A 27,297-nucleotide genomic window follows, 5' to 3' on the forward strand; every position below is an offset into this window, starting at 1 on the left:
CTCTCTACTGACACAGATTAGCTACTTGTAAATTGGTGGTTTCAAACTTCAATAGAAACAGATCCCTGTGTGACCCTATTGACTTAGAAAATCACAAATTAACATTATCCATGTTTAATTTTTTTTATTTTGTTAAACATTCTCAATTAAATTTTAATCTGGTTTGGCTGTACTTAGGAGTCTGGCTGTTGGAGTTGGATAGCTCTGTTGAAAATAACCTAGAAAGAATGGTTGTGGGCATTGGGAGGTTCAGGCACTTGCCTGGAGTAACAGAGCCAGGATGTGTCAGTGTTTGAATCCAGGCCTTGCTGGCTCCAAGGCTGGTCCCCTATCCATCAGGCTTACTCTGACTCTCTCGTACACAATAAGAAAAGGCAAAAACTAAGATATTCTAGGCTAGATCTCCAATCTTTTGAGGCTGATATCTGAGAAGCCTGCTGTGCCCAGCCAGAAACTCCTCCTTTGTAATCATAATCAAATCAACTGCCCTTGTTCCTGGAAAAAGTGTGTTAGTTCACTTTCCCACGCTCACCATTCTTTTAATTTTCCAAACTAAATATGCTTCCCTGGCCACCAATGGCTTATGTGTGTTGTCTCCCCTACTGCAATGTAATCACTCTGAAGACATGAACTATCATTGCCTTTTGATTTTGTATTGCATCTCCAGCCCTACAGTAAAATACAGTGGTTGGTTATTGTAAGCACTTAATAAATGCCTTTACATTCATTCATTCATTCATTCATTCATTCATTCATTCATTCATTCATTCATTCATCTATCTGTCCATCCATGCATCCATCTGTGCATCCATCCATCCATCCATCAGGGTACATGGAAAATGATGCTGAGTCAGGTTGACAAGAATGACTTCCTTGCTCATGGCTACAATGGAGAGGCAGGGATAGCCTCTGCCTTTCTCCTGGGTACCCAGACCAGAGAATTATTTTCTTCCCTATGTTCCCTAAGACATCAATAGCAAACAATCTCCATTTTTTTTCTTTTCTTCTACACCTCAATACTCCTGTAGTTGAAAGAAAGGGAATATGGAGTACTAGGCAAATGAGCCAAAGGGGCTGGGCAATTTCACTCAGTCAGCCTAGAGTGAAATACAAAAGTCAGAGTGTTCTCACTGAAGAAGAGAGAGAGGGAGGAAGCAGAAGAGAGAGGGGAGGAAGGGAAGGAGGGAGGAAGGAGTGTCTTGCTTCTGCTCATTCTACCAGTGCTCTATTTTGAGGTGGAGGGTGGGGAGGGGGAGAGAAGCCATTGGAGTGGGAGTAGGATGAAGGGCAAGAGAAGGCAAAGAACCCCACCCTCATTGGCCTTACATTGCAGAGGGAGTGCGTCCGATGACGAGGGGAGTTGATGTCACTTGGTGTTGATGACCGATCTCCTTCAGCCGCAGATGCGTCAGAGATGATGGAAGGCTGCCGAGAATGACAGGGGCTCACCCTGACAGCTGGAAATTGGGAAATAATAGGTAAGGAAGAGAATAGAAAGGAACAATGGTGGTGCTACTGTCCTTATCTACCCCAAGACCTTCCTCAGGGTCACCCTTCACACATACACCCTTGCTCCATGGAGTTCTTTTTTCCTTCTTTTAGTTTTAAATTTGAACCCCCTTTGCCTTCCAAAACACCCAAACATTGCAACTCTGCTTCCAAGAGGCTAAATGATTTACTCAGACTCCCTCAACTAGCAGGAATCAGAGACTTAGAGCTGGAAGGGAATTTTGAGGGCTTAGAGGTCTTCCCATACTGTTTGACAAAGGAGGAAATTGGGATCCCATATGGTTCAGTGACATACCCAAATCACACAACTAGTAAGTGGCAGACCAAGGATTTAAATTTAAGCCATTTAACTCAAAATTCAGCACTCTTTCCTACTACATCTAACTTCTCTTAATGCCTATAACTGGATATTATAGCTATAGCTATTTCATATATATGTGTGTGTGTGTGTGTGTGACTTGTCCCATGGTTAGGTGATGTACATCTTTGTAAGGCCAAGGACTATTCCTTGGTTAAAAGATACAGCTGTAAGACTCACAAAGAACTTCATATCCATGATCTCACTTGACCCTATGAGACAGATACTATAGGTATTAAATTACCCCCATTTTTGTAGATGAGGAAACTGCTGTTCAGAGAGCAGACTTATCAAAGACTTGACCAAGGCTATATAGCTAGCAAGAGGTGGGTTTTGAATTCGGAACCCTGCTGACTTCAAGCTGGGCTCTCTTACTATCACATCAGGTTTGAGAAACGTTTACCAAATTGTCTTGAATTCTGTTCACTGCCCTCTCCCTCCTCTGAACACTCTGAAGCACTCTAAGAATGGTGAGCCATGTACATGGTCTAGCACCTGGTGTTCTATTTTCTTGACTTCATCAACATGTTGGAATTTCCAGTATAGGAAACTCCTTCCCAATGTAGAAAGGCTATTTTGCTTTTTAATCCAATTTTATTTTTAAAATATTTTCCCATGAATATATGATTCATGTTCTCTCCCTTCCCTCTTCTGGAGACGACAAGCAGTTCCACTGGGTTATACATATATGATCACTCAAAACCTATTTCCATATTATTCATTTTTGTAATAGAATCATCTTTTAAAATGAAAACCCCAAATCATATACCCATATAAACAAATATTAAATCATGTTTTTCTTCTGCGTTTCTACTCCCACAGTTCTTTCTCTAGATGTGGATAGCATTATTTCTCAGAAGTCTCTCAGAATTGTCCTGGTTCACTGTATTGTTATTAGTAGCAAAGTGATCATCCCACAATGTTTCAGTTACTATGTATAATGTTCTCCTGGTTCTACTCATTTCACTCCACATATTTTTGTGTAGTTCCTTTCAGTTCTTATAGAAATCAAGCGATTCACTATTTTTTTCCTTTTTAATATAACTTTTATTTTATTTATTTACTTTTTAAAAAATTTAATTTAATTTAATATAGGAAATGTTTGAGGTCAGATTTGAACCCAGGTCTTTCTAACTCCAGGTCTGGCACTCTACCTATTGAATAATACCCAGCTACCCCAAGGACTCTTTTTAGTCTTTATATTTTGTATCCCTATCAACAAATAGAGTGCTGAGCATTTAGTAGACACTTAGTAAATGCCTGCTGGACTAGACTGAAATGATTCTCTGAAGCGGACACCTGCTCCCTCAAAGCTCTCAAAACGAGCTTGAACTGATTTTGAATGTATTTTGTATAGCCTTTGATGTGGCCATGTTGTTTTCCCAACCAAGTGTGAGGGCTCGGAGGAGCTAGAATGTCTCCTTTTCAGCTCGGTGCCCCTAGCACCCTGGACAGCGTCTGGGCCAGAGCAAGTCCTCAAGAAAAGCTTCACTGGAACTCACCAACCAGAACAAGAATCAGAGGGCCATGTCAGCACAGTGAAGAGTTAACGGAGAGATCCTGATAGAGACGGGGGAGAAGAAGCCAGAACCTAAAGGAGGGGGTGGGCTGGAGCCTATCTCTTAGATAGAAAATCCAGTCCCAGGGGAGCAGGAGTACGAGGGAGCATCATAGTAACTTCAACAAGTAGGTAGCTTGAAACCAACTCTCATGTCTTCTACGAATGAGTCCAATTATAGATTTCAAGCTGGGAAGGAGTGTTAAGGGCCAATGAGTCCAACTCTCCTTTTTTTGCAGATGAAGGAAGTGTGGTCCCAAGGGACCTAGGACCTTGCCTAGGGTTACATGGCTAGTCAATGCCTAAAGGGGGATTCGAATCCAGGCATTTCTGTCTCCGAGTCCAAACCTGCATCTGTTCTGCCTTGCTGTCTTCTCTTCACATCTATTCTTTATACCGATCTTCATACGAGAATGCTTTCTAGGCCTCTCACCATTCTGGTCACCCTCCCCAGTTTACAGATGCTTTTACTAAAATGTGGTAGCTAGAACTAAACAGCATAATCTTGGTGAGCATTTATTAAGTACCCACTATATGCCAGGCATTGTACTAAGTGCTTTTATATATATTATCCCATTTTACCTTCACTACCAGGCTGGTTGGTAAGTGTTTTTAATGATCCCCATTTTACATATGAGGAAATAATGATAGAAGAGGGTTAAGTGACTTGCCCAGGGTCATAGGGCTATAACTGTCTGAGATAGGCTTTGAAGTTGGGTCTACCTGGCTCCGAGTCCAGGGCTCTATATGCTTAGTCACCTAATTTCCTCCAATTTCCATAAATATTTTTTAGGCAATTTGATTGGTATGACATGAATAGGTAAATTAATTTAAGTGAGGATTGTCATTTAAAAATATTGGCTCAGCCTATCCATGAGCAATTAATAATACCTAATTTTATTCTTACACATCTAAAGAAGAATATTTTTAAATGTATAAAATAAAATAAAATGCAGAGGGCTGTAAATGAAATTAATTATACTGAAATGTAATAATAAAAATATTTTTAAAAGCCAACTGCAGAGACCCCCAAGGTTAAGAAACCCTGATGGAAGATTCCAAGAATCTAAGATGGGTAAAGTGATTTGTCTGGGGTTGGTGAGGCAGTGAGGAGCAAGGACAGGATTCAGTTCCTTGTCTGTCCTCTGACAAATTCAATACTCTTCCCACCATACCATGTCCTACTGCCCCTTTGATGGATCTCTGGAGTTTGGACCACTGGCAGTGGGTTCAGATGCTGGAGTTCCAGAGAAACAGAATGTGGGAGCTTTTTTTCCTATAAGTCTCCAGGGGAGCTGGCTTTCTTCTTTAATGGAAAGATCCATTAAAAGCCAGCCAGTGCTCCTGGTCCAGCTGGGGACTCACCTTGCCGGTCTGCAGGATGGGGGGGATGTGAGTGGTAGAGCGTCTGTTGGCTCTGCCGGATGGCCGCAGTGAGTGGGAGGTCCGCCTGCATCACCCATTCCTGATTGCCATTGAGAACGGTCTCACCTGGCATGGCGAGGGAATGCCGCTTGGGGACATCCTTGGTCAGGGTAGCTAATGACTGCTTTGCCTGAGCAGAGAGGAGAAAAAGAAAGAGAAGGGATTACATGGGGCTCTTAAGGCCAGTGCTGACCCATCCTTCCCACCCCCGCATAATCCATCATCAGAAAACCAATGACCTCCACTAACCACCTCCATGGGTCCTCTTCTGGATGGTCATTGGAGGGCACAGGCCATGCCCTCAGAGACCTGAGAATCTGGCCCAGAGAAAAGGCAGCTGGGCAAGTGGTCAACAATGACGTCCCTTGAAGGTGGCATCAGAGCTGAGTGTTCTAGGTTATTGTCAGGGAAGCTAGATGGCTCAGTGGATGGAAAGTCAGGCCTAGAGACAGAAGGTTGTGGGTTCAAAATGGCCTCAGACCTTTCCTAGCTGTGTGACTCTGGACAAACCACTTAACCCCAGTTGCCTAGCTCTCACCATTTTTCTGTCTTGGAAACAACCAATACTTAGTATTGATTCCAAGACAGAAGGTAACATTAAAACAGAAAAAAAATTATTGTCCAGTAGTTTCAGTTGTGTCCCATTGGGGTTTTAATTGGCAAAGATACTGGAGTGGTTTGCCATTTCCTTCTCCAGCCCATCTGATAGATGAGGAAACTGAGGCAAACAAGGTTAAGGAACTTGCCCAGCATCACCCAGCTATTAAGTGTCTGAAGCTGGATTTGAACTCAGGAAAATGAGTCCAGTGTTCTATCCACCATGCCACCTAGCTGCCCCTGGCTAATGATACCTTCTTAGAAGTAAGAGCGAGAAGGGACTTTTGACGCCATTTAGGCCAATCACTTCATGGTAACCTAGCAGAAAAAGTGAAAAGTGCCCAAGTACACTCAGCTAGTAAGTATCTGGGGTGGAATGCGAACTCAGGGCTTCTGGCTCTGGGTCCAGTTCTCTGGCTCTCCATTCTGTCTCTGGGAGGAGTTTCATTAATGTCTACAAAAGTGGAAAGAACACTTTGGAGTAAATAACCATGTCTCCTTCAGTTGGGAATGAGATTGAGATAGCTAGGCTAAGAACCCCTGCACTGCCAGATGAGGACAAATGGGATGGTCAGACTGGAACAAGGCCCTCTGGGTTTTTTCTGGGTCTGAGGAAAAGGCCAGCAGGAAAGGGGTAGTCCAGTTACTGCTCCAATGAAGTCCATCCCTCTTGACATCCTGGGGACCTGTCACCTGGCTTTGAAAATTTCTCCTAGCTGAAGGCCTTTCTAGAGAAATTTTCAGGTACTGAATTATAACATGATTTGAGTCAGTGAGTGAGTGAGTGAATGAGTGTGTGTGTGTGGGGGGGGTTGGGCTGGGGGAGTATAGAAAGGATATTGGACAGGGAGCCAGGTAGACTTAGGTTCAAAATATGACCCAGGCACTTACTAGCTGTGTGATGACCCCCCCCCCTCCCTACAAGTCACTTCAAAATAAAAATTCTGTGCCTCAGTTTACTCATGATATGTAGTGGGAAAAGGGCAATTGATTTTGAGTGTCTCTAAGATTACTTCTAAATCTGTGATTCTCTGATTTATGATCAGATACTTCCTGACATCCAACCTGATTTCACATCCCCTTTATGGCTTCTACTTTGTAGCCCAAATAGATTATTAGCTACTCTCTAATCTCTATGGACTCATGGTGGTAAACCTATGGCACGTGTGCCAGAGGGGGAACTCAGAGCCCTCTCTGTGGGCACAGCACCATTACCCCAGCACAGAGTTCCTTATTAGAAAGCCAAAGGGATGTGGGGCCAGGCTGCTCCCTTCCCCCTCGTCTAATGACATTTCTCACATCACCTCCCCTCTAAAAGGTTAGCCAACACTGCAGAATGTACCATTTCCTATAATAGCACAACAATGACAACTAACCTGAAGGTTTTCAAAGTACTTTACATATGTTGTCTTGTTTGATCCCTCAATGATCTTATATTGGAGGTGTTATTATTATCCCCATTCTACAGATGAGGGAACTGAGGCTAAGAGGAGGTGAAGTGATATATACAGGGCCACACAGCTAGTTAACCAAGACAGAAATTGAACCCAAGTCTTCCTGATTCCAAGTCTGGCACTTAGAATTATTAAGAAGTTCTGAGATCATGTCCATTAAGCACATTACAAACTTTAAGGTGCCATATAAATGTCAGAAAGAATGAAACCAATGCAGCCAAGATTAGAAGGAAAGCAGAAAATAAGGGGGGGGGTAGAAATTTATAGACAATTTCTCAGATAAAGTCTTCATATCTCAAATATATAGAGAACTGTCAAATTTATAAGAATATGAGTCATTCGCCAACTGACAAATGGCCAAAGGATATGAACAGGCAGTTTTGGGAAGAAGAAATCAAAGCTATAAATAGTCATAGGAAAAAATGCTTTAAATCATTATTGATTAGAGAAATGAAAATTAAACCAGTCCTGACATGTCATCTCACATCTAGCAGATTGGCTAAAATGTTAGAAGGGGAAAATGACAAATTGGAGGGATTGTAGGAAAATGACAAATTGGAAGGGATGTGGGAAATGTGGGATGCTAATACACTGTTGGTGGAACTATGGATGGAACCAACCAATTTGAAGAACAATCTGGAATGATGTCCTAAGAGTTATAAAACTGTGCATGTCCTTTGACCCAACAATGCCATGATGAGGTCTGTTTCCCAAGGTGATCAAGGGAAAAGGAAAAGACCTAAAATATTCTAAAATATTCATGGCAGCTTTCTTTGTGGTGGCAAAAAATGAAAGCAGGAGGGATGCCCATTCAATGGGGAATGGCTGAATAAGTGGTGGCATGCAATGGTGATGGAATACTACTGTGCTGTGAGAAATGATGAGCAGGATGCTTTTGGAAACACAGGGAAAGGAAGATGTGAATGAACTAGCAGAATGAAACAAGCAGGACCAAGAGGAGGTTTGTATACAGTAACAGCAATATTGTTTGAGAGTATCTGGGAGTGACCAAGTTATTCTGAGTAATATGGATATTCCAATCAATTACCTATAAAGGAGGACGCTATCCACCTCCAGAGAAAGAGCTGATTTTTGGAAGAATGAATTGGATGTGTGTGTGTGTGTGTGTGTGTGTGTGTGTGTGTGTGTGTGTGTGTGTGTGTAAAGGGCTGGTCTTCTCTAGAGTGGGGTTGGGAGGGAGGGAAGGAGGGAGAATGCTCAGAAATCAAAACATAACCCCCCAAAAGGACCACTGGGTGGCTCAGTGGTTGGAGAACTAAGCCAAGAAATGGGAGATTTTCAGTTCAAATTTGGTCTCAGATACTTCCCAGTTGTGTGACCCTGAGCAAGTCACTTGACCCCCATTGCCTAGCCCTGACCACTCTTCTGCTTTGGAGCCAATATACAGTATTGATTCTATGGAGAAAAATAAGGGCTTTTAGAAAAATTTAACAAAAACAAAAACAATTTTTAAAAAAGAGAGCATGCCACAGGGGCTAGAGAGCTGGCTTCCAAGACAAGAAAACCAGGGTTGGCATCTCTCCTCTGACACTTCTTGGCTGTGGGCCCTAGGCAAGCCACATGGCTCACACACTTAGCAGCTCAGTGCTCCAGGCAGCCCTCTACCAATTCCAGTTGAAGAGGTGTCAATCTGCATTAAGAGAGGGAGTTTCCTCACCTGGGAGTTCCCTATAGCATTTGATGACAAGTCACATACCACTTCCAACCATTGGCAGGTAGACTGGGCAAGTCACAGTTCCCTCAACTGTAAAATGAACGTAACACAATTTGGACACAAAGGAGGTGCTTAATAAATATTTAGTGACTGAGGTAGCTGCGTGGCTCAGTGGATGGAGAGCCAGGCCCAGAGATGGGAGGTCCTGGGTTCAAATCTGACCTCACACATTTTCCCAGCTGTGTGACCCTGGGCAGGTCACTTAACCCTGTTTTCCTGGCCATTAGCTGTCTTCTGTTTTAGTGTTATCACTAAGACAGAATAGTAAGGGTTTAAAAATAAGGTACAATTGCTGTTTAAAGCCTTTTACATCCTGGCCCTTCCCTAACTTTCCAGCCTTCTTACACCTGACTGCCCTCCACAAACTCCTCTGATCCACCTCCTGACTCCAGGCACGTTCCCTGGCTATCCCCCATGCCTGGGGCCCCTTCCCTTCTCATCTCTGCCACCTGGTTTCTTTGACTCCCGGGCTGGTACAAGAAGGCTTTCCCAGCCCTTCCTTCTAGGGGCTTCCCCCTACTCTGTCCATATCTTGTAGGGATCAAATCCTTTTCTGGCTGTCTCCACCCTGAGTGCAAGCTCTTGGAGGGCAGGGCCAAGGCTTGGTCTTTCTTTGTTTCCTCAGAATTTAGTGTGGAAACTGGCACTAAAAACTCATTTCTTTTTTTGGTGTCAAACCCTTCCCTTCCATCTTAGAATCAATACTGTGCATCGGCTCCAAGGCAGAAGAGTGATCAGGGCTAGCAATGGGCGTCTGCTAAAGTCCTTCCCAACTCCTCGTCTCCAAGCCTGTGAGCTTGAGAATGAAAGATTTAGAGGTGGAAGGAACTGGAGAGATCACCCCGCCGAATTCCTCCCGTTTTACAGACAGGGAGACTGAGGCCCAAGGAATCCAAAGGATCTGCTTGGGATCACACACAGGTAGTTAAGTGTGACAAAGTCAGGATATGAATCCAAGACCCCCGACTCCAACTCTAGATGGTCCTCCCCGAGGAGGCTCAGAGCAAGGGCTTTAAAGAAAGATGCTGCAGAGGGGCAGCTGAGTGACTCAGAGGATGGAGAGCCAGACCTGGAGACAGGAGGTTCAAATGTGACCTCAGACACTTCCTGGCTGTGTGACCCTGGGCAAGTCACATAACTACCACTTTTTTTTTCCCTTAAGATTCTCAGCTCAAAGAGGGTCTAGACTGAATCATCTGGATATTCTGATGCTCTGGACTGCAGGAAGGACAGGCAGTGTTCCGTGGGATGGAAGGCAGCTCCCCCGCCTTCAGAATTCTGGCTAACTATTACCCAGGACTGAGGTCTGCTGATCTTTCGGGTGCATCCATCCCTGACCCCTTCCCTCCCGGGGGGGACAGAGGCACTAATTAACTAGATGGAGGGCCGTGGAGGAGGACACGCAGCCCCGATCCAGGAGATCGCTGCAGATTTACAGGCTAGAAGGGCAGGGAGCCGGTTTGTCTTCAGGCAGGGCTGATCATCACATTCTGTCTTATGGGAGACCCCAGATCTGGCCCGGCCACGCTTTAATCCTAACCCCATTCTGGGAAAACGAGTCAAGAGCTGGGACTCGGGCGAGAACTGGTTTATCTTGGGGAAATCACATCTGCTCAGAGTGGAAAATAAGGGAAAAGAACTCTAGCACGGGTCCAAGTCCCGGTCATTAGCTGCTCTGTGACCCAGAAAAGTCATTTGCCTTCTCCAGGCTTCAGGAGCATCTTCTGTGAAATGAGGCAGATGCACGAGAGAGCTCCCAGGGTCTTATCCCGCTTGTAAACTATCAAATGTTATTTGGAAAGCCCTTAGCACAGTGCCTGGAGAGCTAGGTGGGGCAGCGGACAGAGCTCTGAGCCTAGAGTCAGGAAGATTCATCTTGAGTTCAACTCTGGCCTTGGACATTTATGACCCTAGCCAAGTCACTTAACCCCACTTGCCTCGGTTTCTTCACCTGTAAAATCAGCTAGAGAAGGAAAAGATAAACCACTCCATTATCTTTGCTGTATGACCCTGGGAAAGTCACTGGACCTTGTTTGCCTCAGTTTCCTCATCCGCAAAATGAGCTGGAGAAGGATAAACTACTCCAGTACTGCAGGGTGACCCTAAATAAGACACTTAACCCTGTTTGCCTCAGTTTCCTCATCTATAAACTGAGCTGGAGAAGGAAAGGATAAACCACTCCAGTATCTTTGCTGTGTAACCCTGGGAAAGTCACTTAACCCTGTTTGCCTCAGTTTCCTCATCTGCAAAATGAGCTGGAGAAGGATAAACTACTCCATTATCTTTGCTGTGTAACCCTGGGAAAGTCACTTAACCCTGTTTACCTCAGTTTCCTCATCTATAAACTGAGCTGGAGAAGGATAAACTACTCCATTATCTTTGCTGTGTAACCCTGGGAAAGTCACTTAACCCTGTATTGCCTCAGTTTCCTCATCTGCAAAATGAGCTGGAGAAGGATAAACTACTCCATTATCTTTGCTGTGTAACCCTGGGAAAGTCACTTAACCCTGTTTGCCTCAGTTTCCTCATCTGCAAAATGAGCTGGAGAAGGAAAGGATAAACCACTCCAGTATCTTTGCTGTGTAACCCTGGGAAAGTCACTTAACCCTGTATTGCCTCAGTTTCCTCATCTATAAACTGAGCTGGAGAAGGAAAGGATAAACCACTCCAGTATCTTTGCCAAGAAAACCCCAGATAGGGTCATGAAGAATAAGACACAATTGAAATGCCTGAAAAACAATAACGAGTCCCCGTGCCTGGGACATAGTATGTGCTTGATATATTCTTGTCTCCCTAATTCCTTCATAAGGTCCCATGATTCCTCTGGGAGAAGGGAGTCAGGAAAATTAGGTTCAAAGCCGAGTTCTGCCATTAACTTGCTTGTGTGGCCCCTCTTGGGGCCTCAGTTTCCCTACATGTAAAACAAGGCCCTTTAGATGAATTAGAATACAGCTTCCAGGTTTGAAAATTCTATGACTCTTTATCCAAATTCACTTTTAAGGCCCTTCGTGATACCCATTTCCTATTGCCTATAAGGAAAGAAATGAGTATGTTATTAAATGCTAGCACTGGGCTCAGTGCTTTAACAGTATTTCATTGGATCCTCACAGCAACCCTGGGAAGGAAGTACTGTTATCCATATTGTTACAGATGAGGAAACTGAGGCAAGGAGGGGTTAAGTGACTTGACTGGGGCCATGCAGCTAGTAAATGTTTGAGGTTACATTTGAACCCAGGCCTTCCTGACTCTAGACCCAGTGCTCTGAACCACCTATCAGTTAGAGATAGCTGGGTGGCTCAATGGACAGGAAATCAACTCTGGAGATGGGAGGTCCTGGGTTCAAATCTGACCTCAGACACTTCCCAGCTGTGTGACCCTGGGCAAGTCACTTAACCCCCGTTGTCTAGCCCTTACTGCTCTTCTGCCTTGGAAGCAATACACAGTATCAATTCTAAGGCAGGTTTTAAAGAAAAGGGAGAAAAAAGGATTGAAGGAAGTCAAGTGTCTATCCACGGAACCATCTAGCTTTCTAAAGGAATGAAGGAAGCCTCCTAGAGTGATAGAGTGCGATCGGTTGGCCCAGAAGACTTGGACTTAAACCCATGTGACCTTGGATAAGTCACTTCCCTGCTCTAGGCCTCAGTTTCTTTATCTGTAAAATGAGCATGAAGGCAATGCTCTAAAGCTTGTTAAATCGCCCTCCTCCAATGTCAGGGAGTGAGAAGAGAAACTCTGTCCACTAGGTGTCAGTGTTGGGCAACGAAGCCCAGCTTGGGGAAGGGACAGATGCTGGTCCCAACCTCACAGAGCATCTCACGAGGTCTGAAAGGAGAGAAACCCAACAGGACAGGACACAGCCGGGGATCTTTAAAGCCTGGAAAGCCAGAGCAGAAAAGCCTTGTTCGTTTGGCCCCAGGGGTTCAGAGCAATGGGTACATGCTGGAAGGAGAGAAATGGTATTTTTATAGAATTTTATAGAAATCCCCAAAAAGATTTCCTGGCAGATGCGGTCCCTAGTTGGAATAGGGTTCCCCGTCTCTGGAGATCTCTCCGTAAAAGTCTGGAGGACCACTGACACCCCGGGATTCTCTTCTTGTCTTTTACAGGTGATAAGACTTTCTCCATCTCCATACATTGCATGGTTCCCACCCCTCATCGATGCCTCTTAAAATCTCTAGTTTCAGGGTCAGCTGGGTAGCTCAGTAGATAGAGAGCCAGGTCTGGAAAAGGGAAGTCCTGGGTTCAAATCTGGCCTCAGACACTTCTCAGCTGTGTGACCCTGGACAAGTCACTTAACCTCCATTGCCTAGCCCTTACAGCTCTTCTGCCTTAAACCAGTACACAGTATTGATTCCAAGATGGAAGGTAAAGGTTTACTAATGGGAAAACAGTTTATTTGCTGGCCTCAGACACTTCCTAGCCGGGTGACCCTGGACAAGTCACCTAACCCTTACTGCTCTCCTGCCTTCGATCCATACGCAGTATTGATTCTAAGACGGAAGGTGAGGGTTTAATCATTTTTTGAAAGTCTCTTTGCTGGCCTCAGACACTTCGTGGGTAAAATTCGAGCTGCCAACAGAAAATCACGGAAGTGGTCATCGAATCCAATCCCACATTTGACAGATGAGGCAACTGAGGCTCAGACAAGCTGTTCCCCAAGCTCAGGGCCTTTTCTCCGGGGTGTTCAGAGGCTGGGGGTGGGGGGGCTGCTCGGAGCATGGCTTATTCTACGGTGACCATGAAGATGCTAAGACCCTCCATGGTGGCTGTGCTCATTATATTGCACATTTAGTGGGTATTCTTGGGAAGCCCCCGGAGTAGGTGGCCACTTCCTTCTCCAGCTCATTTTAGAGAGGAGGAAACGGAGGCCAACAAGGTCCAGTGACTTGCCCAGGAAGTATCTGAGGCCAACCTGGCCCAGCATGGATCCTTTCCCCGTTCCTTCTCTTCCTCCCACTGCTACTGCTCTAACACCACCGGCTGGAACAGAGGAGGGGAGCAGCCGCCACAGCCTCTCACCATGGCCAGCTCCGCCTCGAGCTCCTTCATCCTGTTGTCCTTCAGGTCCAGCTGGGAGCGCAAGGACGTGGCATGGTCCGTGGCCTCTTTGGCCTGCCGGCGCAGCTCCCACTTCTCCCGCTCCAGAAGGTCCTTCTCTTTCGCCAGGGCTTTGACTGCGTCTTCACTCTCCTGTGGAAAGAAAGCAGAGAGAGAGGGAGGGATCAGGGAGCTGCGGAGCATCTCCTCTGGGCTTGGCCATGGCTTTTCCATGCCTGAGTGGACAGAGTCCAGAGAGGTGGGCCCTGACTAGAGACCCCAGGGCATCCGCATTTCTACATGCAGGACAACTGACTGACCCGTAGACCCTTCCTAAAGCCCATTGTGGACGTGCCAGGCACTGGGGACACGAGGAGGAAGAAGGAAACAGTTCTTGCCCGGAAGGAGCTCAGAGGCTGCTGGCTGGGTTAGGTTTGCTGGTCTCTACCCACAATGCACTGCTGTCTCCTTCTGGGATGCTATGGGCTCTGAGGCCCTGAGGGAAGGGGAGGGGTGGAAGGGGCTGACAGTCAGTGTCTCAAAGGATGGGGAAATCTGAGTCTGAATTTACAAAAGAAGAGGGAAGATGGCAGCATTATGGAGAGGGTGTGGCTAGAACTTGGGAGTCAGGAAGACTCAAATCTCGCCTCAGGTATCTATGACCTTGGCGACACTGGGAAAGTCACTCCTGCAATGTGCCTCGGTTTCCTTATCTGTAAAATGAGGGCAGACTTTGTCATTTCTTTCTTTTTTTTTAAACCCTTACCTTCCGTCTTGGAATCAATGCTGTGTGTTCAGATAGGATCGAAACAATCCAACAACCAATGAAAGCCTAGTCTATGATTTTTTTAGTGATGAGTCATGAATCCATGAAAAATCATGGGACCAAAGTTACCTTTCTCCCAGCATTTCCCAATTTTCTTTTCTTTTAATGCTTTCTTTCTTTCTTTCTTTCTTTCTTTCTTTCTTTCTTTCTTTCTTTCTTTCTTTCTTTCTTTCTTTCTTTCTTTCTTTCTTTCTTTCTTTCTTTCTTTCTTTCTTTCTTTCTTTTTTATAAAACCCTTACCTTCGGTCTTGGAGTCAATACTGTATATTGGCTCCAAGGCAGAAGAGTGGTAAGGGCTAGGCAATGGGGGTCAAGTGACTTGCCCAGGATCACACAGCTAGGAAGTGGCTGAGGCCAGATTTGAACCTGGGACCTCCCATCTCTAGGCCTGGTTCTCAATCCACTGAGCTACCCAGCTGCCCCCTAACGCTTAATTTCTGCTTAGAATCAATATTAAGTATTGGCTCCAAGGCAGAAGAGTGGTAAGGGCTAGGCAATGGGGGTTAAATGACTTGCCCAGGGTCACACAGCTGGAAAGTATCTGAGGTTGGATTTGAACCCAGGACCTCCTGTCTCTAAATCCATTGAGCTGCCCCTGACTTTGTAATTTCTAATGTCCTTTTCCTCAATATGTGATTTTAGGTCTCAGTTTCTCCATCCATCAATGTAAGGGGATTGGAGCCAAAGATTTTTCAGATCTCCTTCAATTCTGTAGTGATGATGACCCTATGAATTTAGTCACTGACCAACTGAGAGGACATCTAGGACCCCCCCCCCCCCCCCCCGCAGCCCACCACCCATGAAGCCACCCACTGCCTCTCCACTTTGGGCTGTGGGTTTTCCTTCCTTCTCCTAGACATGGGATTGCTTTTTCATGGGGAGAAAGAGGAAGCGATCCCAAAGCTGAGCCACCTTCCCCTCCCCTCAAGAAAGTAAGCAAAGCCCAGGCTGGGTTTGCCCTCTGCTGGCTCCAAGGTATTTCTGGATGGCCAGGAGCCCCTTTGGCTAGAGAAGAACCTGCAGTTCAGTCAAGGCTGGGGCCCCTGGGGCAACCTTTTGGGGTTTTCCCATCAATCTCCAGTCAGCCAGAAGCTGACTCTAACACATCCTAGCAGGAGAGACAGACAGACGTGGTCCTTGGCTTTGAGTTATAACAGAAGAAAGCAGTGTTGCAGGAAAAAGAAGCTAGTTAGTATTTCTCATTGTGAGGTGTGTGCGCGTGTGTGCATGTGTGTGCATGCATGTGTGCGTGCGTGCACACATGTGTGTATGTGTGTGCATGCATGTGCGTGTGTGCGTGTGCGTGTGCGTGTGCGTGTGTGTGTGTGTGTGTGTGTGTGTGTGTGTGTGTGTGTGTGTTGGGGGCAAGGAAGGCATATTAAAACTCCCACTTTCAGTGGAGGAGCTCAACACTTTACTTCCTGTGTGAACTCAGCCAAGTTCATTCGCCTCTCTGGGCTTCAGCGCTAGATCATAGAAGTTTTTGATCTTTGAGGCTTTCTCTGTCAACAGGCTGCCCCCATTGCCGTCAGCTCCTCCTCTTATGCTGGTATCTTTTTTTTTCTTCTCTGTCTCTTCCTTCCCTTCTCTGTCCCCCCACTCAACCCCAATATAATCTTACTGGTCCATGCCTCAGCCTTGGATTACTCCCACCATCTGCTGCCTTCACTGTTGATTATCTCCAATATAGCCTGCACAGATCTCGTTCCTACATACAGCTATTTCCCTGCTGTTTCTCTCTGAGTTCCATGAGAGCACGGACTGCCTTTCACCTTTCTTTGCACCCCCAGCTCTGAGCTCAACGGTGCCGGCGCACAGTCAGTGCTTAATAAATGCGTGTAGCCTAACTGACAATATCTGGAACCTTCTATTCCAGGAAAGAAACTTTAAGTTTCTTGTTTGGTACCAGTTCCCCAGCCTGTGACTTCTAGGGAGGGAAAGAAATGAAGTTGGATGAGATGACATCTAAGATTCCTTCCAACTTTAAATCTGTGATCCTATGTGGAGACGGCTTATTCACTCACTTCTCTGTCTGCCTCTCTGTCTCTGTCTCTCTCTCTGTCTCCCTCCCTCCCTCTCTCTTTCTCTCTTTCCCTTTCTCCTCTCTGTCTCTTTCTCTTGTTCTCTCTGTCTCTGTGTCTCTCTTTCTCCCTGTCTCCCTCCCTCCCTCTCTTTCTCCTCTTTCTCTACCTCTTTCCTCTCTCTCTCTCTCTCTCTCTCTCTCTCTCTCTCTCTCTCTCTCTCTCTCTCTCTCTCTCTCTCTCTCTCTCTCTCTCTCGTTCTCTCTGTCTCCCCCTCTTCCTCCCTCCCTCTCTCTTTTTCCTCTTTCTCTCTCTCCCTCTCTCTCTCTCTCCTCTCTGTCTCTCTCTTTCTCCCTCTCTTCCCACCTCTCTCTTCCCCTTCTTCCTTCTTCTTCCTTCTCTCTCCCTCCTTTTTCTTCTATTCAGCCAAAAAGAGACAGTAAAAAAGACTGGAAAATGCCTACTGTGTGCCAGGCTGTGTGTTGCTCAGAAATTTCAATTGCAAAATCACACCATCTCTGAGTGGCAGAATGGGTTGGAAGGAGAGAGAACAGAGGCCAGGAAAACAGCTGGAAGGCTCTGTGGCTGTCCAGTGACCAGAGGTTTTCCTTTCTCTGCCTAACAAGATCTCTGTTCCGGTGTGGCATAGCAGAAAGAGCCCTGGATCTGGAATCAGAGAGCCTGCCTTCAGTCCTGCCTCTGGCACTGACCACCTAAGTGACCTCGGGTGAGTTCTTAACTTCCCTGGGTCTTGGTTTTCTCATCTGAAAAGGAGGGGCTGGCCTGGAGGGCCCCCAGGTCCCTTCTAGCCCTACTTTGCAGATCCTCTTCTCCTTAACCATCCCTTGGTCTCATCTGGTATCTCTTCTCCCTGCCCCACTGTCTTTGGACTCTTCCTCTCCCCCTGCATAGCCCCTCATCTGCAACCTTCTAGTCCTAGCAAGACGAGGACTATTGATTTCTCATGATCTGGGCATGAGATGATGATAATAAATCAGAGAAATCATGACGATGATGATAACAATAGCTGTTAACGTCTATAATACTGTTTACTATATGCCAGGCACTCCTATGTTAAATTCTTTACAGATAACTCATTTTGGTCCTCCTAGCACAACCTTGGGAGATGGGTGCTGTTATTATTCCCATTTTCCGATGAGGAAATTGAGGCAAAAGAGTAAAATGACTTGCCCAGGGTCATACAGGTAGGAAGAATTGGAGACTGCATTTTAACTCAGGTCTTTGCAACTCCAGACCAAGAGAGCTGTGGACTCTGGTGCCCCCAGCTGATAATGGTCTAAAAGGGGCAGAGGAAGAGTAGCCGATTTCCAACCATGAAATCTGTTCACCCTAGCAAAATCCATTTCTCACAGGCAACTTTCATGCTCTGGAAACACTGCCGAGCAGCAGGAATTTCATGGCTGGGCTTGAGGAGATGTCCCGAGTTCCCCTCCAGACCACAGCCATTCACTTGCAAGGGAGTTCACTCTGCACAGTGTGCTGGAATGTCACCATGTGGGGGACTCTGTTGGCAGGGCCAGAGACAGCCTTGTTCCCTGCATCTCAGCCTCCTCTCCTCCCTCCCCAGCCCCACAGGGCCATGGGTGGGGGGTGGGGGGCAATTCTCACACAGCTTTAGCCAAGATCTAGTCAGCACTTCTCCAGCCCCAAGCCTGCCTGGCTCTGATCCGGGGGAGGGGTTCAGGGGGATGCTGGGCTGACAGTGCCTCAAGGGGAAGCAGCTCCGGATTGATCCTGACCAACCTGACTTATCACAAATGCAATACATGGGCCAATTAGCTCACAGTTTGATTGGGTTTAAATGAGCAAATCTGTTCCCTAGATCTGCAGATTCAGCTCCTGGTAAGCAAGTTTTTCTTATCAATGGGAGTGTGACCCTCGGGCAAATCACTCTCCCTCTCTGGATCCAAGCTGTGCTGTTTGTAAAATGAGGGAGCTGGGTTCTATGACCTCTACGATCACCCTCAGACATCCTGTGATCTAAGAACCCTGATTGTTGTGAAATTCTGAGTTCTAAGGGTTCTAGATCTAACATTTTGTGTTCTGAGGGCATCTCCCAGCTCTGAAATTATACTCCAAGCTGTGCTGTTTGTAAAAAGAGAGAGTGGGGTTCTATGACTTCTAAGATTATTCTCAGACATCCTGTGATTTAAGAACCCTGATTGTTGTGAAATTCTGGGTTCTAGGGGTTCTAGATCTAACATTTTGTGTTCTGAGGGCATCTCCCAGCTCTGAAATTATACTCCAAGCTGTGCTGTTTGTAAAAAGAGAGAGTGGGGTTCTATGACTTCTAAGATTATTCTCAGACATCCTGTGATTTAAGAACCCTGATTGTTGTGAAATTCTGGGTTCTAGGGGTTCTAGATCTAACATTTTGTGTTCTGAGGACATTTTTCAGCTCTGAAATTATATCCCAAGTTGTGCTGTTTGTAAAATGAGAGAGCGGAGTTCTGTGACCTCTAACTAAGATCACCCTCAGACATCCTGGAATCTAAGAACCCTGATCGTTGTGAAATTCTGGGTTCTAGATCTAACATTTTGTGTTCTGAGGGCATCTCCCAGCTCTGAAATTATATCCCAAGCTGAACTGTTTGTAAAACAAGAGAGTGGGGTACTATGACTTCTAAGATTATTCTCAGACATCCTGTGATTTAAGAACCCTGATCATTGTGAAGTTCTGGGTTCTAAGGGTTCTAGATCTAACATTTTGTGTTCTGAGGGCATCTCCCAGCTCTGAAATTTCATATTCCAAGGTTTCTCACAACTCTGATATTCTCTATTCAAAAGGCTCTCCCAGTTCTGAGAATCTGGGTTCTAAGGGCCCTTCCAGCTCGGACATTCTTTGTTCTAATGATCCTCTCAGTTCTGCTATTCCCTAATCTAAGGTCCCTTCCAGCTCTGACATTCTGTATTCTAAAGGCTTTCCCAACTCTAAATCCATGATCTCTGTCAGAAACCAAGGTAATGCCAAGGAGAGGGGATTAGTAAGCATGTTTCTTTCTTGTTTTATCCCTTGCAGGACTGCTACATTGGTCCCAAACAAGGCTTAGGAGTTGGGAAAAAGAAAGAGGGAGGAAAAAGCAGTTAAGGGGAAAGTCTTCTAACAGGAACAAAAGAGGCAATGAGGAAAAAAGGTCGAGGTCTGGGTATTCCCACATGGCTCCAAAGATCACAGGGTTCCCTATTTGAGAAACCCTGTTATAGGTCAAAGGCTGTGACAGGATCAGGGAAGTCCCCCTTCTGAGGGAATTTATCTGTCAAGGAGAGTGTCAGAGCAGCTCACGGCCTCCACTCACAATCTCCAGAAGCCTCTGCTCTGAACGCCACTCTAAAATGCATTGTTCTGCCTTGACTAAGTGAGAGCTCTTCAATGGCTGTTCTCGTGCTCCCAATTATTTTTTTTCCCTCTCTTCTGATTTCACAGGCTGTCCACTTGGTACCCTTGGCTCGCCATTAACAACAGAGAAGCTGACTTCAAGGCAAGCAAATCTATTTCCTGCGAAGAGCAGAGCAGCAGGATGACACCAGAGTGGACAAGGACCAGGGGGGATGGGCATGAGCGTGAATGATGTCAGCCCCCTGAAATGAGGCCACTTGGGAGGGCCCAAGTCCCCAGGGAGTGCATCTCACTGTCTCAGGGTGGAGGGATCTGAATGGACCAGGTAGCAGGTAGGTCAGTCAGTCCCTTGGGGTTGGCCATCCATCAGCCAGAAGGAAAAAGGAAAGAGACGCCACATGGGAATAAAAACAGCAACATGGAGGAGTGAAAATGGAGCTGCTGAGCCAGACTTCACTCCCAAGGTGGCTCAGTGAGTACCACCAGGGAAATAGGCGCCCCCTTCTCTCCACCTGATGAATTCTTCACCATGTCAGCAACTCACCAAAATGGCTGCCAACTCCAGAAAGCCTTCCCTGGTTCCCATGCTCTCACTATGACTTCAAATACACTCATATACCTCTCGAATGCCCTTACCTTATAATGGTGTATATTAGAATTATTCCGTTTATATTAGCTCCCTTCTTTTTTTTTTAAACCCTTACCTTCTGTCTTAGAATCAATACAGTATATTGGTTCTAAGGCAGAAGAGCAGTCAGGGTCAGGGAATAGGGGTCAAGTGACTTGCCCAGGGTCACACAGCTGGGAAGTGTCTAAGGTAAGATTTGAACCTTGGACCTTCTATCTCTGGGCCTGGCTCTCAATCTACTGAGCCACCCAGCTGCTCCCTAGCTTCCTTTTTGAAAGTAAGTGCTATGAAAGCAAGGAGTGGCCTATCTAAATCTTGTATTTCTCTCTCTTTTTCTTCACTCTACCTATATCTAAAACAGTGTTCTGTATCTTAGAATTTGGTAAAAGTTTGTTGATTGATAGAGTATTTAAAATAGCAAATCTTCAGTCAAATTCTGGGCAGGTGACTTAGTTTAGGTATTTACTCTGACATTCATCTATTCCTCCATCCATCCGTCCATCCATCCATCCATCCATCCATCCATCCATCCATCCATCTACCCATCTATCCATCCATTAAGAGGGAGCCAGTGTGGCATAGTGGACAGAATTGGCCTTGGAATCAGGGAGACCTGGGGTTGGGTCCTACTTTTGACATTTACTAGTTGTGTGACCCTGGGTAAATCATTTAAACTCTTAGTGTGCCAGCTCTTAATCTAAATCCTAAAATTATATGTTAAAAAAAAAAACAAAAACCCTTCATTGGCAGAACTCTTTATCTGGGAATTCCCTGAGCTAACGTATACCTATCTATTCATAACTATGACTGACCTCTACTTTACATACATTATTTCATTTGCTTTGTATATACTGCTTCCTCCATCCATCCATCCATCCATCCATCCATCCATCTATCTATCTATCTATCTATCTATCTATCTATCTATCCATCTATCCATCTATCTATCTATCTATCTATCTATCTATCTATCTATCTATCTATCTATCTATCTATCATCTATCCATCTATCCATCTCTCTATCCATCTATCCATCTCTCTATCCATCTATCCATCTATCTATCTATCCATCCATCTATCTATCTATCTATCTATCTATCTATCTATCTATCTATCTATCTATCCATCCATCCATCTATCTATCTATCTATCTATCTATCTATCTATCTATCCATCCATCCATCTATCTATCTATCTATCTATCTATCTATCTATCTATCTATCTATCTATCTATCTATCTATCCAACCTATCCATCCATCCACCCATCCTCTATTCATAAATTTATTTGTTCATTTATCCATCCCTCTATCCATTTATCCATAAATCTATCTCCCCATCTATCCATCCATCCATCCATCCATCCATCCATCCATCCATCCATTCCATCCATTCCATCTTGAGACCATAGGACCTTAAACCTAGAATAAGAAGGGACCTCAGAGATCAGAGAAAGAACTGTAGAAACCTTTCAAGAAGCCACCAGTCCACTCTCCCATCCTACAGATGAGAAAATGGAGCTCTAGGGAGACCACCTTGCCCAAGGTCAAAGAGGTGGGACTTGAACCAATATGGAACACAGTTTGGTGTGGACTTCTTTGGAGTAGCTGAACATGGTCCTAATCATCTCCTCATTCTGTATCTGCTCGACTTCAACTCATTGAAGACATAGGTTCAAATCCTTCTATAGACACTTCCTAGCTGTGTGCCCTAGCTTGGGCAAGTCGCTTAATTTCTGCCTGCCTCAGTTTCCATAACTATAAAAGAGATTCAATGGCTCCTTAAAAGACCTTCCAGTTCTCAAGCCATGCTCCTATCATGGCATAGTGTCTTGGGGACCTAAAGGTGCACACCCACCCCTACCCAGATGCATGCCTATATACATACAGGCCATACGATACCCCAGAAGCATAGTGGGGCTTACTTTTCTATGCTGCTCATAGTTCCGGATGAAATCCCGAAGCTGCTCCTCCCGGCTCTCCAGGGTGGCGTAGAGCTGCTGCATTTGGCTCACAAGGTCTGTCTTTTCGGCCTTCAGACGCTTCCGATCGGCCTTCATGGCTAGGAGGATGAGAGAACAGGGTATCAATGTGGGACTGCCCCGAAGGGAGGCCTCTTCTTGTCCACCTGGCACTCCTTCACTAGGCTGCCCTTCCTGACTCAACCCTGATTTCTGATGCAGAAGGAGGCTCTGGCCCCCACTGGGACCCCTCGTCTGGACTCTGTGGGGCCAGGCTGGTCTGAACATCGGGTTCTATTGAGATGAACCTCAGGGCTCCCCTGCAAGCCAGGGAGGAGAAGCTGTCAATGCAGCCGGCTGGAGCTGCTGCCAATTGTTCCTGTTCCCACGGTTGGGGACCCAGCTTGATTAAAAATAGGAAACATCTCACCTGGAGAGGAGCCTCTTAGCAAGTAAACAAGGCTCTTCCATACTACCAGAATCCTCTTTGTCTCTTCCTGGGCTTGCCATCTGTCAAAGGATTTCCTCGCAGTTAAAACACAACTTCCCTTAATGTGTCAGAAAAAGGCAGTGAAAGATCCATTTTAAGGAGACACATTGAGGGTGCTGGAGCCTGCAGGCCCTCTGAAGGGATCTTACAAAATGAACCCATCAACAAACACTTAAAAAAAATAGAACACTTTACCATCCGTCTTAAAAAAACAAAACAAAACCTCTTACCTTCCTGTATTAAAATTGATAATATTGATCAGTTCCAAGGCAGAAGAGCAGTAAGGGCTAGGCAATGGGGTTAAGTGACATGCCTAGGGTCACACAGCTAGGAAGTGTCTGAGGTCAGATTTGAACCCGGGACCTCTTGTCTCCAGGGTTGGCTCTCTGTTAACTGAGCCACCCAGCTGTCCCAACAAACACTTATTAAGTACCTACTATGTGCTGACAGGTTCTGTACCTAGTGGACAAACATCTCTCCTTGAAGCTAGGGAGATGCAGGTTCAAATCCAACCATTGGCACTTATGGGTTATGTGACCAGTACTCTGGGTATGGCACTAGCAGATGAAGAGAAGGTACTGAGCTGCACTAGAGAAGACATTTCTGCATTCAGAAGCCACTAAAGTGTATGTGTGTGTGTATTCTTGTCTTACTGTGTGCTAAGCACCATGCTAGTGGCTAAGCTAGTGGTGGCTTCATACCAAGAAAGCCAGACTCTCAATCCTCACAACTACTTCCCTAAGAACAAAATCAGAATATGATACAACTCAATTATATGTAAAGAAGATAGTAAAATGAAGAGAGTGCTGGTCTTGGGAGCTGGGAAGGAAAGGGAGAAAGGGATGAAGAAGGGAGGGTGGGAAGGAAGGATTGAGAGAGGAAGGAAGGAAGGAAAAAAAGGAAGGCAGGAAGGAAGGAAGGTAAGGAAGGAGGGAAGGAAAGAGGGGAGGAAAGGAAGGAAGGAAACAAGGAAGGAAGGGAGGGAGGAAAGAAAGGAAGGGAGGAAGGGATGAAAGGAAGGGAGAAAGGAAGGTGGGAGGGAAGGAAGGAAGGAAGGGATGAAGGAAGGAAGGGACAAAGGAAGGAAGGGAGGAAGGAAGGAAGGAATGAAGGGAGAAAGGAAGGAAGGGAGGGAGGGAGGAAGGAGGGAAGGAAAGGAGGAAGAGAAGACAGAAGGAAGGAAATAAGGAAGGGAGGGAGGAAAGGAAGGAAGGGACAAAGGGAGGGAGGGAGGAAAGGAAGGGAGGGAGGGAGGTGGGAGGGAAGGAAAGAAAGGAGGAAGGGATGAAGGAAGGGACGAAGGGAGGGAGGAAAGGAAGGAAGGGAGGGAGGAAGGAAGGAAGGAAGGAAGGAAGGAAGGAAGGAAGGAAGGAAGGAAGGAAGGAAGGAAGGAAGGGACGAAGGGAGGGAGGAAAGGAAGGAAGGAAGGAGGGAAGGAAGGAAGAAAGGAAGGGAAGATGGAAGGAAGGGAGGGAAGGAGGAAGGGAAACGAGGGAAGGGAGAGAGAAAGAAAACACTGAGTGGCCAGTATAGGACAAGATCAGGATAGCCTCGCTTTGCCTTGGAGGCCAAAAGACCCCAAGTAGGAAGAGAGAGATGGGGAGCACGAAGCAGGGCCTTGAAGAATTCTCATCAGATTCTAAGCTGGCCCAAACTTCAGAGGCTTTAAGCCCCTCATTTCCCCAAGAAGTAAACATGAAGTGAAGAATGCAGTGACCTGCCCAAAGCCTCCCCAGACCTGGGCCCTCTGCATGGCGCTGTTGCGTTTCTTTGGTGCCTCTGCCCCACCCCCAGTCCCAGGAGCTCCCATTAGGGCCTCTGAATGTTCCCACTCCTCTGGCCCTGAGAGAAGCCCTCTGGAATCCAGGGCTCACATTCCTCTCATCACCATGACAGCCAAGGGCTGCATAAAGCCGGGCAGGAGGGAGAGAAGTCATTAACGTGTCACCTGGGTGATTTTTCGATCAGGGAGAATGAGTGGACCCTCCCCCACTGCAGAATGGGGCTTCCCTAATGGGAGGTAGCAGTTTCCAGCAGCAGATGCTTTCTGTTCTCTTTGCCCTCCTCCTCCCACCCCCAGGGAAAGTAACTTGGCACACATTTTGCAGCCCAAGCTTGGAGGAGCCCAACGATGGCTGGCTGGCGGCATGATGGCGTTCCATTAGAAAAGAAGCCCAAGGTTCTGAAACATTCCAGCAACAATCCCAGGAAACCTCTCCAGTCTTGCACCCTGTGTGGGATCTCCCTGGTAAAAGCTACCCTATTGGGTCAGGTGAATATAGGGGGCAAATGCCAAGGGACTGGGGGCAGGGAACACCTGGGCAGGCAGCTCCTTTCAGGGCTCAGATTCAGCCACTTCATCAACTCTTCTCTTGAAGGAAAAAGTGGAAAGATTGCTTGATGTGCAGTCTGAGGACTTCGGTTCAAATCCCAGCTCTGCCACTTATACTAGATGTGACCATGGGCAACTCAATTAACCCTCTGGGTCCTCAGTTTCCTTATCAGTATAATGAAAGAATTGAACTAGAGTTCTTCTGAGGTCCCTCCCTGATCTAATGTAGGACCCTGTGACCTGAGTTCAAATCCCAACTCTTATCACCTATGAGACCTGCGCAAATTACATAACTTCTTAGGGCCCTAACAATTTAAGGCTCTGAGTTGGAGGGCAGTTCCCTGCCTTGGAAGAGGGAATTTCCTCCTAAAGAGCTCCCTATACTAATGGCATCACAGGTCCGGTTTAGAGAAAAAAATCCAGTGCCCTCTCTCATCATTGTATTTGCCAAGCTTCAAATTGTCTTTTTATGCCCATAAATATGCCCATCTCTCACTAGTTACAAAGATATTTCCCCAGCAAAACACTTCCCCAACCTAGGCTTTCTGATGACAATCTGCAAAACATGTTGAATGCCTGTAGATCTGACTCCTGCTTCCAAGGCAGCCAGTCCCTGCCCCCAGTTTTCCTCTCTAATCAACCAGGTTTACTCGGGCATGTCCCATTCCTCGGCAACTCCACTAGAACCATTTCCATGGTGACGGATGATGTCACACTCCAGGCTGGGGCTGTGGTAGCACATCACCAGGGGAGAGCAGCCTCCCAAGGATTCCAGGACCTGATGGAGGGTGTTAGAGAGGAAAGGAGAAGAGAGAAGAAAAAGGTGCTTCTGTTCTCAGCTGGTAATAAAGGAGACAGGGGAGGTGCACAGCCAGGTCCCAGACACAAGTCTGGTGTGTTATAGTGTGTCCAAATTCCTGTGGAATTCCAGCTAGGAGGATCCCCAGATTCCACACTCAGTCCAACTTCTTGCCTTTGGACAATCTCTTATCTTGTTCATGAATTATATCTAAACAAGGAAGACAAATCACCATCTCTGAAACCTGAAGGCTTTGGGTTCGAATACTACCTCTGATATTTCCTACTTGGGTAAGTCACTTGATTCTCATAAGCCTCAGTTTCATACCGGAAGGATTGGACTAGATGGCCACCATGTTCTTTTCCAGCTCAAAATCTAGGATGGATGAATACGACAAGAGCTTGGGATGCCTACAGGGGGGTAAAAAAAAAACCAACCAAACAACAGTCCTTGTTCTCCTTCAGGAGCTCACTCTCTGGAGCTACTGCAGGATGGATGGAAAGGCCTCCATAGGCTAAGGTGGCTCAGATGCAGCCATGATCCTTCTAAGACTTGCTGACTAAGAATCATCCAGTCTTCATTTGCAATCCAAATTAGGAGAGGACCCACCACCTCATGAGGAAGCCTGTTATTCCATTTCAATTATTCTGTCATTGTTAGGACTTTGTTTCCTTTGGTAAAGCCTAAAGTTGGTTCTCTGCATGCTTCTGCCCTCCCTGGTCAAGAAGAAGAAGAAATCATGGAATCGGAGAGATGGAAGGGACCCTCAATGACCATCTAGTTCATTTTATACACAGTAAGACTATTCTCTATAATAAAACTGACAAATGGCTACACGATCTTCACCTCTGGTGAGGAAGAAACCATTGCCTCCAGGGACAGCCCATTTTGCTTTTGGACAGCTCTAAATTGTCAGCAAAGAAAAGTAGGTACCATCAATCGTGAAACAGATGAATGTTACTCTGTTGTAAGAAATTCTGACTATAACGAACTTGGAGAAGCAAGAAAAAACTCATATGAACTGATGTCAATGGAAGAAAGCAGAACCAGGAATAACTACATTCAGTAGAATGACTGTAACAATGAAAATGGAAAGAAAAACAACCACAGCACCATGGAAACTGAAAGCTGGGAAGTTTTAATGACCACATTTCTTGGTTTTCCCCACTTGTTAGTGTCCTCCCTCGGGGAATAGTTTTAATTATATGTCT

The 27,297-nt window shown here is 45.9% G+C and overlaps 1 protein-coding gene across 3 annotated transcripts in view; it reads right to left on the minus strand.

The window, feature by feature from the left end:
* The window catches only part of KAZN (kazrin, periplakin interacting protein), a 1,589,619-nt gene that overhangs the window by 86,216 nt on the left and 1,476,106 nt on the right, over positions 1 to 27,297 (minus strand). For all 3 annotated transcript variants that reach the window (XM_056825274.1, XM_056825275.1, XM_056825276.1), the window contains 4 exons: positions 22,430 to 22,566; positions 13,656 to 13,826; positions 4,791 to 4,980; positions 1,327 to 1,457 (listed from right to left, as the gene is read on the minus strand). In XM_056825274.1, the coding sequence (XP_056681252.1) occupies positions 1,327 to 1,457; positions 4,791 to 4,980; positions 13,656 to 13,826; positions 22,430 to 22,566 (629 nt within the window). The remainder of the gene's footprint in view (positions 1 to 1,326; positions 1,458 to 4,790; positions 4,981 to 13,655; positions 13,827 to 22,429; positions 22,567 to 27,297) is intronic.

Source organism: Monodelphis domestica, chromosome 4 (genome assembly GCF_027887165.1).
Source record: "Monodelphis domestica isolate mMonDom1 chromosome 4, mMonDom1.pri, whole genome shotgun sequence".
In the NCBI taxonomy this organism is placed as follows: Eukaryota; Metazoa; Chordata; class Mammalia; order Didelphimorphia; family Didelphidae; genus Monodelphis; species Monodelphis domestica.